General features: G+C 41.0%; 1 protein-coding gene across 3 annotated transcripts in view; it reads left to right on the forward strand.

The window, feature by feature from the left end:
* LOC126236747 (peroxisome biogenesis factor 1) overlaps positions 1-17,803 on the forward strand; it is a 404,197-nt gene that overhangs the window by 35,457 nt on the left and 350,937 nt on the right. For 2 of the 3 annotated variants that reach the window (XR_007544978.1, XM_049946282.1), the window contains exon 2: positions 15,796-16,023. Coding sequence is in view for 2 of the 3 variants with exons in the window: in XM_049946282.1 (XP_049802239.1) it covers positions 15,796-16,023 (228 nt within the window). In the remaining variant the exon portion in view is untranslated. Of the gene's footprint in view, positions 1-4,318; positions 4,408-15,795; positions 16,024-17,803 lie in introns of all 3 variants that reach the window. The other variant, XM_049946283.1, reaches the window with a different exon arrangement.

A 17,803-nucleotide genomic window follows, 5' to 3' on the forward strand; every position in this document is an offset into this window, starting at 1 on the left:
GAACTTGCAACTACGTTCCTCGAACTCTCCATCACAATCCTGACCTTTTTTCTCCTTCAGTCTTCTGATTTGTTTATTGCAGCCTGCCATGAATTTGTCTTCTGTGCCAACTTTTTCATCTCAGAGTAGCTCTTGCAACCTACATCCTCAGTTATTTGCTGGATGTATTCATGCCTGACTTCCTCTACAGTTTTTATGCTCTACAGCTCCCTCTAGTCCGTGGAAGTTATTCCCTGATGTCTGAACAGATGTCCTGTCATGCTGTCTGTTCTTCTTGTCAGTGCTTCCAACATATTTATTTCCTTTCCGATTCAGCACAGAACCTCCTCACTCCTTACCTTGCCAGTCCACCTAATTTTTAACATTTGTCTGTAGCACCACATCTCAAATGCTTTTATTCTCATCTGTTCTGGTTTTCCCAAATCCATTTTTCTCTCCATACAATGCTGAGCTCCAAACGTACTTTCACAGAAATTACTTCCTATGTTTGATACTAGTAGACTTCTCTTGGCCAGGAACGCCCTTTTTGCCAGTGCTAGTGTGCTTTTGATGTCCTCTAGCTCTGTCCGTCATTGTTTATTTTGCTGCCTAAGTAGCAGAATCCCTTAACTTCATCTACGAGGGCAGTTCAATAAGTAATGCAACACATTTTTTTTCTGAAACAGGGGTTGTTTTATTCAGCATTGAAATACACCAGGTTATTCCCCAATCTTTTAGCTACACAACACTATTTTTCAACGTAATCTCCATTCAATGCTACGGCCTTACGTCACCTTGAAATGAGGGCCTGTATGCCTGCACGGTACCATTCCACTGGTCGATGTCGGAGCCAACATCGTACTGCATCAATAACTTCTTCATCATCCGCGTAGTGCCTCCCACGGATTGCGTCCTTCATTGGGCCAAACATGTGGAAATCCGACGGTGCGAGATCGGGGCTGTAGGGTGCATGAGGAAGAACAGTCCACTGAAGTTTTGTGAGCTCCTCTCGGGTGCGAAGACGTGTGAGGTCTTGCGTTGTCATGAAGAAGGAGAAGTTCGTTCAGATTTTTGTGCCTACGAACACGCTGAAGTCGTTTCTTCAATTTCTGAAGAGTAGCACAATACACTTCAGAGTTGATCGTTTGACCATGGGGAAGGACATCGAACAGAATAACCCCTTCAGCGTCCCAGAAGACTGTAACCATGACTTTACCGGCTGAGGGTATGGCTTTAAACTTTTTCTTGGTAGGGGAGTGGGTGTGGCGCCACTCCATTGATTGCCGTTTTGTTTCAGGTTCGAAGTGATGAACCCATGTTTCATCGCCTGTAACAATCTTTGACAAGAAATTGTCACCCACAGCCACATGACGAGCAAGCAATTCCGCACAGATGGTTCTCCTTTGCTCTTTATGGTGTTCGGTTAGACAACGAGGGACCCAGCGGGAACAAACCTTTGAATATCCCAACTGGTGAACAATTGTGACATCACTACCAACAGAGATGTCAAGTTGAGCACTGAGTTGTTTGGTGGTGAGCCGTCGATCATCTCGAACGAGTGTGTTTGCACGCTCCGCCATTGCAGGAGTCACAGCTGTGCAAGGCCGGCCCGCACGCGGGAGATCAGACAGTCTTGCTTGACCTTGCGGCGATGATAACACACGCTTTGCCCAACGACTCACCGTGCTTTTGTCCACTGCCAGATCACCGTAGACATTCTGCAAGCGCCTATGAATATCTGAGATGCCCTGGTTTTCCGCCAAAAGAAACTCGATCACTGCCCGTTGTTTGCAACGCACATCCGTTACAGACGCCATTTTAACAGCTCCGTACAGCGCTGCCACCTGTCGGAAGTCAATTAAACTATACGAGACGAAGCGGGAATGCTTGAAAATATTCCACAAGAAATTTCCGGTTTTTTCAACCAAAATTGGCCGAGAAAAAAAATGTGTTGCATTACTTATTGAACTGCCCTCGTACTTCATGACCATCAATCCTGATGTTAAGTTTCTCGCTGGTCTCATTTCTGCTACTTCACATTACGTTCGTCTTTCTGCGATTTACTCCCAATCCGTATTCTGCACTCATTAGACTGTTCATTCCGTTCAGCAGATAATATAATTCTTCTTCAGTTTCTCTGTGGATAGCAGTATCATCAGCGGATTGTATCATTCATATCCTTTCACCTTCAATTTTAATTCCACTGCTGAACCTTTCTTTTATTTTTCTAATTGCTTGTTCGATGTATAGATCGAAAAGTAGCAGCAAAAGAATAGATCCCTGTCTTTCAACTTTTTTAAGCTGTGAACTTCATTCTTGGTCTTCCACTCTTATTATTCCTTCTTGGCTCTTGTACATCTTGTATATTACTCACCTTTCCCTATAGCTTACCCCTATTTTCCTCACAATTTTGAATATCTTGCACCATTTGATATTGTCGAATGCTTTTTCCAAGTCAACAAATCCTTTGACCATGTCTTGATTTTTCTTTATTCTTGTCTTTCATTATCAACTGCAATGTCAGAATTGCCCGTCTGGTGCCTGTACCTTTCCTAAAGCCAAACACATCTTCAATTTTCTTTTCCAGTCTTCTGTATATTATTAGTGTCAGCATCTTGGATGGATGTGCTGTCAAGCTGGTTGTGTGATAATTGTCACATGTCAGCTCTTGCAGTCTTCTGAACTGTGTGGATGATGTTTTTCCAAAAGTCAGATGGTATATTGCCAGATTCATACATTCTACACACCAACACGAAGAGTTGTTTTGTTGCCACTACTCCCAATGATTTTAGAAATTCTGGTGGAATATTTCTATCACATCTTCGTTATTTGATCTTAAGTCTCCCAAAGCTCTTTTGGATTATGATGCTAATACCAGATCCCCCATCTCCTCTAAATCAACTGTTGTTTCTTCTTCCATCACATCAAACAAATAGTCCCCCTCATAGAGGCCTTCAGTGTACTCTTTCCACCTATCCGCTCTCTCCTCTGCATGTGACAGTGGAATTCCCACTGTACTCTTAATGTTATCACCGTTGCTTTTAGTTTCACTGAAAGTTGCCATTTTGCCTTAGCTTCACTGCACTTCCTACTTATTTCATTCCTCAGCAACTTGTATTTCTGTATTTGTGAATTGCCCAGAACATTTTTGAACTTCCTTCTTTCGTCGATCAACTGAAGTATTTCTTTTTCTGTTACCCATGGTTTCTTAGAGTTACCTTCTTTGTACCTATGTTTTTCTATCCAGCTTCCGTGACTACCCTTTTTAGAGTTGTCCATTCCTCTTCAGCTGTGTTACCCATTGAGCTATTCCCTATTGAAGTATCTATAGCCTTAGAGGACTTCAAGCATATCTCTTCATCCCTTATTACTTCCATATCTCAGTTCTTTGTTTATTGATTCTTCCTGATTAATCTCTTAAACTTCAGTCTATTCATCACCACTACTACATTGTGATCTTAGTCTATACCTGCTCCTGGATAGGCGTGACAATCCAATATCTGATTTTGAAATCTAATTGAAATCTTCCCGTACCTCCCGGCCTTTTCCAAGTATTCCTCCTCCTCTTGTGATTCTTGAACAGAGTATTTGCTATTACTACCTGAAATCTATAACATAATTCAGTTAATCATTCTCCTCTCTCATTCCTTGTGCCAAGCCCATATTCTTTTGTAACTCCTTCTTCTACTCCATCCCCCACAACCGCATTTCAGTCCACCATGACTGTTAGATTTTCATCTCCCTTCACATACTGAATTACCCATTCAATATCCTCTGTATACCTTCTCTCTCTCTCTTCATCTTCAGCTTGCAACGTCGGCATGTATACCTGAACTATCATTGTCGGTGTTGGTTTGCTGTCGATTCCGATGAGAACAACCCTATCACTGAATTGTTCACAGTAACACAATCTCTGCCCTACCTTCCTATTCAATACTACTTCTGGTATACCATGTTCTGCTGTTGTTCATGTTACCTGTACTCACCTGGCCAGAAATCCTTGTCTTCTTTCCGTTTCACTTCTCGGACCCCTGCTATATGTAGATTGAGCCTTTGCAATTTCCTTTTCAGATTTTCTAGCTTCTGACATTGCACACTCTGAATTGTAGAATATTATCCTTTCATTAGTTACTCAATCTTTTTCTCATGGCCACCTTCCTCTTAGAAGTCCCCTCCCAGAGATATGAAAGGGAGACTATTCCGGAATCTTTTTCCAATGGAGAGATCATCATAACACATTTCCAGTTACAGACCACATGTTCTGTGGATACACATTACGTGTCTTTAACGCCTTCTGCATCTTCATGCTGTTGATCATTGCTGATTCTTCCACTTCTAGGGGCCGTTTCTCATCTCATGGGCAAGAGAGTACCCTGAACCTTTGTCGTCTCCTCCGACCTCTTTGACAAGGCCGTTGGCAGAATGAGGGTAAGTTCTTATGCCGGAAGTCTTCTATCACCGTTACTGATTTTTATTAAAAATTTAAGCGGTAGCAGAGTTCAAACTGAGGACTGAGGACATTTTGATTACTAATCATAGATGCTATCCCTAGACCATGGGTCATGTGTTATCTTGTTGAAAAATGCCACTGCCGTTGGGAAACACATTTGTCATGTAGGGTTGTATGTGGTCTGTAACCATTGTATGGCACTACTTGACCATCATGGTGCCTTTCACAAGCTCCACTGGACTCATGGATACCCACGTGAATGTTTCCCAGAGCTTAGTGGAGCAGCCGCCAACTTGTCTCTGTCGTGCAGCACAGATATCAAGGAGCTGTTCCCCTGGAAGATGATAGATTTGTGTCCTTCCATTGGCATGATGAAGAAGGTATCGGGATTCATCAGACCATGCAATGCTCTGCCACTGCACCAACATCCAGTGCTGATGCTCACATGCCTGTTTCATTCATAGATGCCAGTGTCGTGATGTTAACATTGGCATATCCATGGGTCTTCTGCTGTGGAGGCCTATCGTTAGGAGTGTTCCATGCACTGTGTGTTCAGGCACACTTGTACTCTACCCAGCATTAAAGCTTGATGTTAGTTCCACCACAGTTTGCTACCTGTCATATTTTACCAGTCTGCGCAGCCTAAGGTGTCCAACATCTGTGATGAGGGTTGGCCACCCAACCCCACATCGTCTGGACTTGGTTTCAACACATGTTGAAGACACTCAGCGCAACACTCCTTGAATGCCTGACAGTTCACACTATTTCTGAAATGCTTGTGCTGAGTCTCTAGGCCATCAAAAACTGCCCCATGTCAAACTCAGATGGATCCCACATCTTCCCCGTTCTACACACGGACAGCATGCTCACTGATACTACATGCACCATGTATGTGTCTGACTAAGAGACATTCCTCGTCAGGTGACCCTGCTAACGCCTGGATGGGTTTATATCGATAGTAGAGCAATGGTCATAATATACTGGCTGATAAGTTTAGCTTCCACAGAAAGGATGACCTAAGTAGGGAAATAGCTAAAGAAGCCGTCACCATCTCTGTAAACGACACATAATACTCCTCGACTCTCTCTTACACACCAGCTTGCAAGCAGTTAATGCAAAGGTGCACATGTGCCAAATGGGAAGACCTTATACTCCCCTTTCTTGCCATCGAATTTAGCTCCAGAGGGTGAGCCCCTCTGCAACCACATCACACAGGTCCCTTGGCTATTCCTCCTTTGTGGAGGCTTAAGCACATACCATGTACTGTGGGGCTCCACCACCAGATGTCCCCAGGGTGAAGCTGTTGAGGCTCTTATGTTGTCCGAAAATAGCTTTCTCCTGAATGGGGAGGAAAACACATGCTTCAGCACTGCCAGTGGGTTGTTCTCTACCATCAATCTATCCTTATGCTCTTCAGTCCTCACGCACACTTTTCAACACCATCCACCACACTACTGATTCAACTATGCCAAAGTTTTCAGGGCAGTCATGAAGACCACCTGCTCCTTGTTGGAGTAACAAATGCCACTGTGTAATTAGGAGTAGGTGTCTGGCCTTGCAGAGGTTCGAGTATTGACTATTGGATGAGAATCTCACAGTCTTTTAGCTGGGAAGGGCAAAAAGCTGTTGTACACTTAGGAAGAGCAAAAAGAGATCATGGCTACAGCTTATGAACTCCATCAGCCATTGCACTTAACCAACCTATGTAAGGAAAACCATTAGGAGGATTTTGGGGACAGGTGGGTGGTACCCTATTAAAATTGGTATGAGAAATGGAGATTTCGTGACTAGCAAGAGAGACATTGTCCAGACCAAGGTAGAGCACTTCACTCAAATCAGGGCCACTGTTGGCCAAGATCCAGCTTTATGTCATTGCTGAGCACTTGCTGAGAGGGACATTAGGGACTTAAGTTCCACCAGTGATGAAGTCTATAACTGCTCCCCCTCTTTGTGGTAGCTGGATTCAGCATTGATTGCAATAAATGACATGGGAGTATTTCACTACAAAGTGCTTTACAGCATGTTGCTGCACATCACTGGGACTGCTAAGAGAATCCATTTTGAACTTTTTAAGTTAAAATAGGAAACTGGACAATTTTGTGGTGCATAAAAGAAAGCTATTTTAATTCCACTTCATAACGGGGGAAATACCATAAATACCTAATTAGTTACCATAATGTTGCCCTCACTAGACTGTGGTAGAGGCGTTGGAGTGAATAGTCAAATTCTGTCTTGTCTGGATTTTAGACAGAGTTTCCTATGCAACCAGCACTTAAGCGACATCCCTTAGCCCCCTCCCTCCCCCCTCCCTCCCCCCTCCCTCCCCCCTCCCTCCCCCCTCCCTCCCCCCTCCCTCCCCCCTCCCTCCCCCCTCCCCCCCTTGCCCCTTGAGAAACCCTATATACTGCTTTGATGCGTAATATCCTTGGAAAAGTGCATACACAGCTCTTCTAGGGGCATCTTCCTATTTTTATATGGTCCTTTCTTTGCCAAGTTATTTTAGATGTCTAGTTAGCATGCAATGTTTTATTGGATAATTTTATACAAGAAAATGATTTTCTCAAGGTAGAGTTTTAAGCTTGATCTTGTTTTTATTGGCTATAGCTAATATTACATCCACAGTAAGATGTCCTGTTAAGTTTTCTTTATTTTTGAACAACCTGTCAGTTTTTAGTTCACATTCCAGTGTAGTGTCAAGTACACACCAGCTGCTGATGACTAAGAGACTGAAGAAATAGGCATGAAAAACAGAATTTATGTTTTCACCCTAAAAGTTGTTTTGTTTTGTTTTTGACCTCTATCATCATCTTTTTAACCTCCTAGAACTTAAATAAGGATCACTGTTTAAAATTTCAAAGATTCAGTGAGTTATCTGAGCTTCCGTTTTGGCCAGGTTACGTGGCTGCCTCATTTGGAGAACTTGGTCCTGCAAAGCCCTTATAATTTTTAATGTGTTGCACACTGGTTGGGGTGGGAGGTGGGGGGCAGGGGGGGGTGTAGACCAAATATGTCTGCTCCAGTTTTATACAGCTTCTCTTCCATCCCAACTTTATTAGAGATGCACAATGTATGTGTCTGCTAGATCATCATAATGTAAGGTACCGGATTCTGTCCATCATGAGTCCATTAGATTGACCACAGGCACATTTAGAGCAAGTCTCATGCTCAACTCTGTGCTGAAGTTGCACACATCCGCTTACACTCAGACAGCAATTATCTTCGTGTGACAAGTGTACAGAATGTATTCCATACCGGAGATGCCTGCAAGCAATACCATTGGTTGCTCACCTTTGTAGCGACTTTTCAACAGTTGTCTGTGAGTGACAAGGCCATATTTTTTAAGTGAATATGGCAAATAGTAATATTTTATGCTAAGGGTGGAATAAATTACCACATTGGCTTCTTCAGATGTCCATAATTATTTGATACTTGACTACTTTTAAAAAGGAAAATACTCCGTATGTGATTTTCAAATATATATTTAATAACATTGTAGACGAGTACCACAATTTACAATTATGGAATCCCTTGACTGCTCAGTAGTTTTGTCTGACTGTGTGTCATAGGCTGCCTACCAAATGCATTCACAGTCTGTCGTGCTGGACTGTACATGACATGACTCTGAAGGCTCAACTGATTTCATTTCATCCGTGTTGAAACTTTTATTAATTTGTTTTAACCATACTCATCTCGAAAATCTTGGTAAGTGGGTTGTTAAATACTCCATTGTCATGTGTCCACCATCACCATCACAATCTACTGGGTTAGAAGGTAGTACACAATATCTGTAAGAACCCGGAGGGAACAGTAAGAATGGAAGGCAAAGAATGAAGTGAAGTGCTTAGATTAAAAATGGTGTAAGGCAGGGATACAGTCTTTCTCCAGTAGTGTTCAATCTGTACATCGAGGAAGTAATGACGAAGTCTCAGGGTGGTATTAAACTTCAGGGTGAAAGGATATCAATCAGATTCGCTGATGACATAGCCGTATTCAGTGAAAATGAGGAAAATACATGACCTGTTGCATGGAATGAACAGTCTATAATGAGCACAGGATATCGATTAAGAGTAAACCGTGGAAATATGAAACAGAGATGAGATTAGCGATAAACTTACAATGTAGTTAGGGACTATGAAGTACACAAAGTGAACCAGTTCTTTTATCTTCAGAGCCAAATAAGGAATTACAAACAAAGTAAGGGGTACATAAAAACCAAACTGTCATGGGCAAAGAGGGCATTCTTTGCTAAAAGAAGCCTAGTAGTACCAAACGTATGCCTTAAATTCAGGAAGAATTTTTTGAGAAAGTGCATATACAGGACAGAATTATTTGGAAGTAAATCTTGGACAGTGGGAAAACCTGATAAACAGAATTGAAGCATTTGAGATACAGTTCTGAAGGATGTCGAAAATTTAGTGGACTGATAGAAATTGGGATGTGCTATTCGACAAGTAATGGAAAATGTGGAAAACACTAAGCAGAAAAAGGGACAGTATGATATGACATGTGTTCAAACACCAGGGAATAGCTTTAGCTGTACTAGAGGGAGGTGTAGAGGGTAAAAACTATAGGGGAGATGGAGACAAACATATCCAACAAATAATTGATGATGCTTGGTTTAAGTGCTACTTGGAAATGAAGAGTAGAGGAGTTCTTGGTAGGACATATCAAATGAGTCACAGAAAAAGAAAAAGTTGAGAAAGAGAGAGAGAGAGAGAGAGAGAGAGAGAGAACAGATCTTTTAAAAATATCTTCCTTTCGATATTTGCAAAGGTTTAGAACCAATTGCTAGGGTCTGTGAAAGGAATGAATTGACATTCAAATGACACTTAACTGGTTGAGACAGCTGCACAACAATAAGTATCTAAGCTTTTGGGTTCCAAAATATTAGGCATCTACCATATACTATCTGGTATGCATAGTGACAAATCATACTTTTTGTTACCAACTGAGGTCAGTGATTCCTGCTAAATACAGTTCTGAGGTATAGGCTGCAACTAACTCCTGGCAGCCAGGACTAAAATGGAAAAATCTAGCACTTGAAGAACTGTTGCCTACTGCAAGCATAAATTCTTGGTGTGACAGTCTTCTCCAGTGGCACGTCAATTAGAGCTTAATTGGTGGAATGTAAGCAGTCAGCTCATCACTCTGACAGCTCTTGGTCCTGAGAACTACCCACACTGGTTCCTAGGCTGGCTTAAATACTCACTCTTCAGGAAGAGGCATTCTGCTCCTTAGTCACTTGTGATCATGTGGAGGTGTGGTTTTGTGGTGTGACCATCAACCTCTTGCTGATGCCTGGTGAGTTACCTGATGATTTGTAGCTTTCAGTGCACCTCCTGGCAGTCTGGATTTAGACTTGATGTTCCCGCATGGCTGCTACAGAGCGTGTGTGTGTTGCTTACTTTGACTGACGCATCATAACTTTTGTAAGGGTTGCCAGTGTCCCTGGTCACCACAGCACATAGTGAGGCGAAACAAGTGCTGTATCATTGTAAGACATACAGAAGCACGGAGTGTACTGGGGCTTGCGCAGTTCATTTCTACCAGCGCCACATCTTCGTAATGTATCTGTGCTCAACATACAAAGGATTGAACCATAATCTAAGAGTGAAATTAAAAATTAAAATAACTTTTCCAAACTTCATCAGTCTATTCTTCAGTTTTGTAAGGTCTGAGAATTAAAAGAAAAGGGTGGTGCCGAATAATAAGACTACAAAGCTAAAAACTGTTCGGGATATACAAAAGTGTGTCATAACTAAAACTTACAAGTCTCAACTTGATCAGAGCAATATTTTGGTTAAAATCAGCGTTTCTATGAAAATTGAAGGCGCTAAATATTAAACACAGAAAGATGAAAATTTGTATGTAGCCTTTGTTTGATATAAAAACAGTAACTGTGGGCACCAATAAGCTACCTCTATTAGTTTTGAAGTTACGCACTAAAAACAAAATTTGGAATCAAAACGTCCTTATTGATGATAGATTAGGTATCATTTGTATTAGTAATAGAAATTTCTAATTACAGCAATAGATTACATTCAGGAAAGAAAACATCCGTACAAAATTTCAAGACTATGTTGTAAATAATAATAATTACAAGGAAGCCCTAAAGAGGCGGTTCAAAGGTCATGTTCTACTGTCGATTAGACTCTAAAAATTCTAACCAACAAAGTTTAAATGCAGTTGAGATAAAACTTTTTCAGTAACTAAAGCAAGCTTAACTCTTTGTATATAATAATAAAGAAGATTGTACATTGTTAAACAACAGTGAGATAGTTTAATACGAGTTCGAGAAAGCGACCATTTAGATACTACTACATGTGCGTAAGGCGGTTCATTGCAGATGTTCCGTCTGATGGTCTGCTGTGCCTCTATGAAAAGTGTTTTCAGTAAAAGTAGGAAGTGAACTTGCAAGGACTGTACACCATCTTAGATTGCACAGATTTCATGGAAGCAACTGTTTGTGTGCTGCCCTTAATGTGAACTAAACTGTGTGGCAAATGGCAAATGGCAAGATTATTTTCCACTTTTAAGGCTACTAATTAATTTTTTGTGATTAGAAGTCATGGCAATAGACCATTTTAATTGGAACTTCCCATAGAGGTTGCCCCTGAACTGTTAATAGTACTGCTGTCCGATAGGGATATTATTATCATCGTTAGGCATAATATTACATTTTGTGTATGTGAACATTTTCTGAATATATCAATCAGTTAAAACTCAAAACTTTTGTTTAAAGTCATAGTTCCTGATGCCATTGAGTCAATAGCAAGTAGGAGCATTTTCTTTCAGTGAGTACAAAGAGTAATGTGGACTTGCAGCCTAGAAATTATGGTCGGTTTGTTCTCCAGTGCTTTCTGGCTGGCCACAAAAATAATTATTAGGCTTTTGTAAGAAGCAGAGGTAGGTGTAAAGCACACACAAACAATTTAAGTGTCTTTTTATAATAACATAACAAAGTACCAACCATATGATTACTTACTCACCACCCCACAGTTCCACCGTCAGTTTCAGCAAGGGTGTGATTAAATTCCACAATCTAATGGAACCTAACCCCAAAGAAATGGAGGAAGAATAATCAAATGTGAACATCATGGTGATGATGAACATGAAGAAGAATGTAAATGGGTCACTAGAAAATCTGTGGTGTTCATTTTAGCATTTAGTTCCCTCATACTACCAGAATATATCACAGCTTGATTTATTTGTCATGAAATTAGATTCTATATACCAAACCCAACAAAATATTTTAAATGCCTAACGTTTCCACAGACTTATTATTAACTTTTAGTTGTAATAGTGAAGCTATGTGTAGTAGATGCAGATAACAGGCATCCAAAACAAATGAATTGTGTGCATATCCACCAAAGTATCTAAAAGGCAAGGAGTGCCATGTTTACATTAAAGAAAAAAATATTTGGAAACTGTAGGTGGCAAGGAGAATTCCATATGGGGAGCCTAAGAAATCGTTCAAGATTATGCAACTACCCTTAAAAAATTAATCAAGAACAAAACCTGAACTAGATTTAGACATGTGAGTTGGAAAAAACTACACACACTTGCAGCTGCACCTGCAAAAATAAAATTTCCTCTGAACCTTCAGGTGCTTAGAAGCCAGTTGGTCTTCCAAACAAAAATATTAAATCTGTAGTAGCTCAGAAAGTCTGCATCATTATCCATACCAGCACTATCACCTTCAATAATAGAGAAAGGTTCAGCTAAAAGCCAGCAAAGCCAAAGAAAATCAATTTAAAACTATTGGATTGGTAAGTCCTGTCATGTTCTAATGGCGAAGGCAACATTGTGGACAGAGGTATCCGTATCAAGGAACCAAAGTCACTGACAGCTTTCCCCCTATTATCTTCCACCTGATATCAAAGAAGAGAGGCAGTGAAAAAGAAAACCGTCATTGATTGGTAGCTTTCATAACTCAATGGAATGCAAGTGCACTCAGAATGCATATGGAGGAACTCAAACTCCTAACACAGAAAAGTCCACTGTGCCTTTATCTGCTGGAGATAAACTTGAAAACTACTGATGCCTCTGTGCTAGTAACTTACTGCCTCCGTAGGAAATATGACATTAGTGGTTACAGGCTGTGGGCGGGGTAGTGTCATTCTTTAGTAGCATATACCACAGCCCACTTGTTCCACTCACCATCAGCTTGCCATACACACCTGTTGTCATCCAAGTACTGCTGAAAACTGTGTGCATTGCATACTTACCACTTCATGACCCACTAAATAAATAGGCTCTCATAGACCTTACTAGACTACTCCCCAGCCATTCCTACTTATTGGGGATTTAATCCACAGCATGTACTCAGGGGTTCCAACGGCACGTACATCTAGGGATTGCATTCTCGAGGATCCCATTGTCTTCTTAAATTGTGCATTTTAGCTGAGTCACAGTGTCATGCTCAGCCACTGACCTCTCCATCTATGCACGTACCCTTGCAGACACTGCTGAGCAGAAGGGGGCACTGAATTGCACTTAAGCGATCATTTCCCTATCTGGACACACTTTTCAGATTTAAGAGAACTAAAAAGGCAGCTGCTGAAATCAGTTATCAGTAGAGCATACTGGATGCTCTGTTCCCAGTTTTCAACATTTGTACATGAAGATCTTGTTGAGTTCTGTTAAAAGTATAATTTATATTGTGGCTGAGTCATGCACACCAAAGATCTCGGAACATCGTAAGAGGCAACCTATACTGTGGTGGAACAAGAAATGCTGGTCTCTAATCAGGAAGGTATAGGCAGTGCTGTGAAAGCTAGAAACCAGACAAACATGAGATAATTTAGCAGCCTTTTGTGCAGCAAGGGTAAAAACACGGCAAACAATTATGATACCTGAGGAATGTCATGACAAGAGTTACTGAATGCTGTTCATGGTTCCTCATCCCACACAAGAGTATGAGAATCAATCAGGAGGGTCTATGGTAAAGCCAGCTGAACAGCTATCTCTGCCATAATAAATGATGGGGTTACATAAATTTCTCCAGCTGACTTAGTACAAGCCATGGATAATTCCCTGTATAACATACCGTTTCTCGGAAACAGAGATCACACATTCCTACATCAAAAAGGAGCTGCAGAGAGGGGGTATTTGGACTTTAATTTCTACAGCTGAGAAGGCTGTAATTCCACCCTCTGTACCTTCACCCTCTCTGTGTAGTATTGGAAAACACCTTGTTTGCTGTGAAGGATACAGCCACAGAAATAGCATGTGAAAGAAACACTCCTTTATCTTTTCAACTGTGTATGATACCCAGACACATGGAGGGACTCCATTGTGATTTCCATCTTATAACCAGGAAAGGATAGCACCTCCATATGCAGTTACTGTTGTGCTGCTGTCACATGCTGTGTAGGTAAACCTTTTAATGAATGGTAAATTACTCTCTAGTATGGGTGTTGGTGAGTAAGACACTTAGCAGATCCTTGCAATGTGGCTTCAGAAAGTGCTGTTCTATTTTAGACAACATGACTCCACTGGAGACAGCTTTACAGAAAGCTTACATACATGGACAGCACCTTATAGGGATACTCTTTGGCATTGAAAAAGCATTTGGCTTTATGTGGAGGTACAACATACTCAGTTATTTTCCATGAAATAAGAAATGCAGTTTTATTAAAATCTTTCCTTGCAGCATGGTCATTCGATTGCCAAATAACCAATGTAATTATTTTGTCTTGAGCAATTTTATATAAGAAAATGCTCCCCCCCCCCCCCCACAATTAAGAGTCCATTGAAGAATTCTTTGTTTGGAAAACACACACACACACACACACACACCTGCCCCTCTTCTTTGTCCCATCTCTCCCCTCGCCCTTCTTCCATGTTCCTCCATCCACAATACTGAACTGAGCAAGATGGTGAAGTGGTTAGCACCTGGACTTGCATTTGGAAGGATGATGGTGCAAACCTGCATCCGTCTATCCTACTTTAGGTTTCCTAAATCGTGCCAGGCAAATTCTGGGATGGTTCCTTTGGCAGGGCATGGCCAATTTCCTTCCCCATCCTTGAAACAATCGGAGATTGTACTCCGTTTCTAATGACCTAGTTGTCGTGGGACGTTAAGCTCTAATCGTCTGTCTTTCCATCTGTAATCATTCATTCCATGCTCCCACATTCTTTTCTTGCCTGTTTGTTTTTGTTCACCTTTTGGCAATCCCTTTCCTTTCCAAGGGAATGGAGGGACCTAGAAGGTGGCATGCGTAAGCTGCTGCTAGTTTGTCCAGTGTTATCTCTCTCAGATTAATTGAGTGAACTAAGTGGCCTTCTATTTTAACATAATAGGCTTGCATGATTTTTATTTTATCTTAGACTCAAAATCACATAGGCTTCTTTCATTAACAGTAGCAATGTTGAAAGTTAACTTTGACCTAATGCAACTGAACCTACTGAGCATCTAGTGATAGAGCCTCAAGTGCTGAACTGTCTGTTCTGATATTAGATAGAGCTGCAGCCATGAACTGTGAAGAATACACATGAAGACTTATGTGCAAGCTGTACTATGAAAAGGATAGTCTTTTCACCATGTAGCAGAGATGCTGAGTCGCAGATGGATACAACAAAAAGACTATCGGAAACTGAGCTTTCGGCGAACAAGGCCTTCACAATTGGAAAACATTCATACACACACTCATGAAAATACCACACACACACACACACACACACACACACACACACACACACACACACACACACACACACACACGACCACAGCCCTATCAGTTAATATTGTTAAATTCCATCCTGGATTTTCCATTGTTTGATTTGGTATCTGCTAGCTTTTTGGGATGCAAATGACCCATTCCCTAAACTACTGGTACACTGAATGTGATTGTGGTTGCAAGTGGTATTTTCTTAATCAGTTCTTGAGTGTGTAGCATTTTATTTTTTCTCACTGATGTTGTTGGGCATTTGAAAGCATTTTTATCTTTGAGTATCAGCTAACATAGTAGCCATGGAAGAGGAAAATCAACCCAAATGAAAACTATAATTTTCCAAGTCTCTCATCTGTATTGAAACTCACTTTGAAACTATGTAATGCCAACCGAATTAAATTCAGAAGCATGGAATGAACGGAATACAAGAGGATAAATTGAAATAGTTGTTTAAACTCTGTGGCTGGCAGGCTTAATTTTGAGTGGAGCAGGATAGTGGTATTTTCATTGTTTGTGTTTCTCCCTACATAGAGTATATTTGAGTTTGCTGTATATGGTGTTTGGAAGAGTGGTTGTAGACCTTTCCCAAATCATTCTTGAAATATTCAGACTGATCTGTAAATATCAGCTTATGAAATGGAAAGCATTATGATTCAGATTATTAAATTATCCTTTTTTTTTTAATTGCAGGTTGGAGGATTAAAAATGGAATATGGCAATGAGCAGGTAGCTTTTGTTTCTTGGAGTCCTTATGCAGACAGTTCTATTGAACAAAATGAAGTTTCTGTTAGCTCTGTCTTTGCACAGAAACTAGGGTTAAAAAATGAGGATACAGTGCTTATTTCTTATTTTCCAAATGTTGCTGCAGTGAGCAAAGTGTGTGTTTCACCACTGTCATCTGAAGACTGGGATCTTTTAGTAAGTGAATAATTTATGTTACATATTGTCTATATTAACTGCATTGGGCTCAGACACTCAAAAACCTTTGTTTATATTCACTGAAAATAAAGTCTGAAATGTATTTGAAGAAATATTGCACACTATACTAGAATGAAAAGTCAATTAAAACTTAGTCATTTAATTGTGTATTACTGTAATTCTTGAACTTGTCATACTTCAACATGTATGATAATAGCTTATACCATATTTTATAGTGTGTGCTAATATTTGACATAAAGTGTGAATTATCTTTTCTTGAGACATTACAGGTGTTAGTTCTTTTCCAAATATGTATGGATCAATTTTTTTGCTAATAGTTTAATTGGTTAAACTTAATTGCAAATTATTCTACTTAGTTTTTTAAGACAGTTTTTGCCACTCCATATGAGAAAATGCCAGATCTAGAATGCACATAGCTGAACTGTGTTTTCAAATTGAATATTCTTAGGCTATGAAGAATACACACTGCATTGACTGTATGTGGCAAGTGGAAACTGTGTTAGGGTGTGGGTCTCTAAATTGGTTGGGCATCTAAATTGGTTCCCTTCTTTTGCGTGCAGTGTGCTGATGGTTGTGCTCTTCAAGTATGCCCCAAGGAGTGATATGAAGCTTTAATTTTCCATGGACTTTGAAGTGTCCTGGTTTGGGGCACAGTTACAGTAACTCAAAGATTACATTCACTCATCAATTTATTGGCGCAATCAATTTATGTAAGTTCTGTGCTCTGTTAGCAGTTCAAAACAAATAAAAAAATCCTTCTTGAAAATAAAGGAATGACTTCTTTGACAACTTAAAGTTCTTGGAAAACAGCATAAATAAATCTTGGTGTGAGACTATCCTCTGAAAAGTTCTCTTGCAAAAGAAAAAGACTCTTCATACACATGCACAGTAGGCAGAAAATTAAAGTTCCATCTCATGAGCACTACAAGGAGCTCCAACTTCAGAGTCCACAACTTGAGCCCTGTGTAGTGATGCATGTCGGTGCTGGGTGGAAATGCATGTTGGTCCTGTGTGGCAAGGGCAATGTCGAGTCTGGGCGGCAGCGTGGTGCTGGCAAACTTCTCCTTCTGCTGGTGGAGATGGAACTGCTTGCTGCTCGCCGGGTGATGGCAGTTATACCCATGTGATGAATGACTATTAGATAGCTATTGGTTTAGCGATGTGGTTTTGGATTGGCTGAGGAAAATGGTGTGGCAGATGCACCAAAGGGTGGGAGCTTCTACTGCTCTTCTGTGTGCCCTTGGTACTAGTGTGCTTCCTTGGCCAGGTGAAATTCGGCTGACTTCCGCTGGTGTGCCTGTGGAGCTGGAGCAATGACCTGCGTAGCAGCGTGACATTGGGTGTTGGTGTCATTGTAGGAGACACTGGAAACACAGCATATCTTCTCCCCTTCCCCAAGAAATACTGAGTAGAGGCAGAGGCAAGATTGCCGGAAGCATAGCTGCAGGGCCGGGCAGGGGATGCTGGTGGATCGATGTCCATTGGGACAGCAGGTGAAGGTGTCAACAGGCTGGGCACAGGAGCAACACATTGGCTGGGCATGCAGTGAGTCACGAGTCCTGTTTATCTGAAACAGAGAGAGGAGGGGCTGATTCTGTCGGAGGTGGGTAACCACGGTGGGTGCAGAGTTGGTTTAGATGTTGTGGGATTGGGAGCCATCGAGGAATGTGATGAGAAGTATAACTTGGTCCAGGTGAAGGGAAATGGTGGCCGGCAGCCACCGGAGCTGGTCATGGACAAAATTCATTGCCCATTTTGG

This window comes from Schistocerca nitens, chromosome 2 (genome assembly GCF_023898315.1).
Source record: "Schistocerca nitens isolate TAMUIC-IGC-003100 chromosome 2, iqSchNite1.1, whole genome shotgun sequence".
NCBI classification, from domain to species: Eukaryota; Metazoa; Arthropoda; class Insecta; order Orthoptera; family Acrididae; genus Schistocerca; species Schistocerca nitens.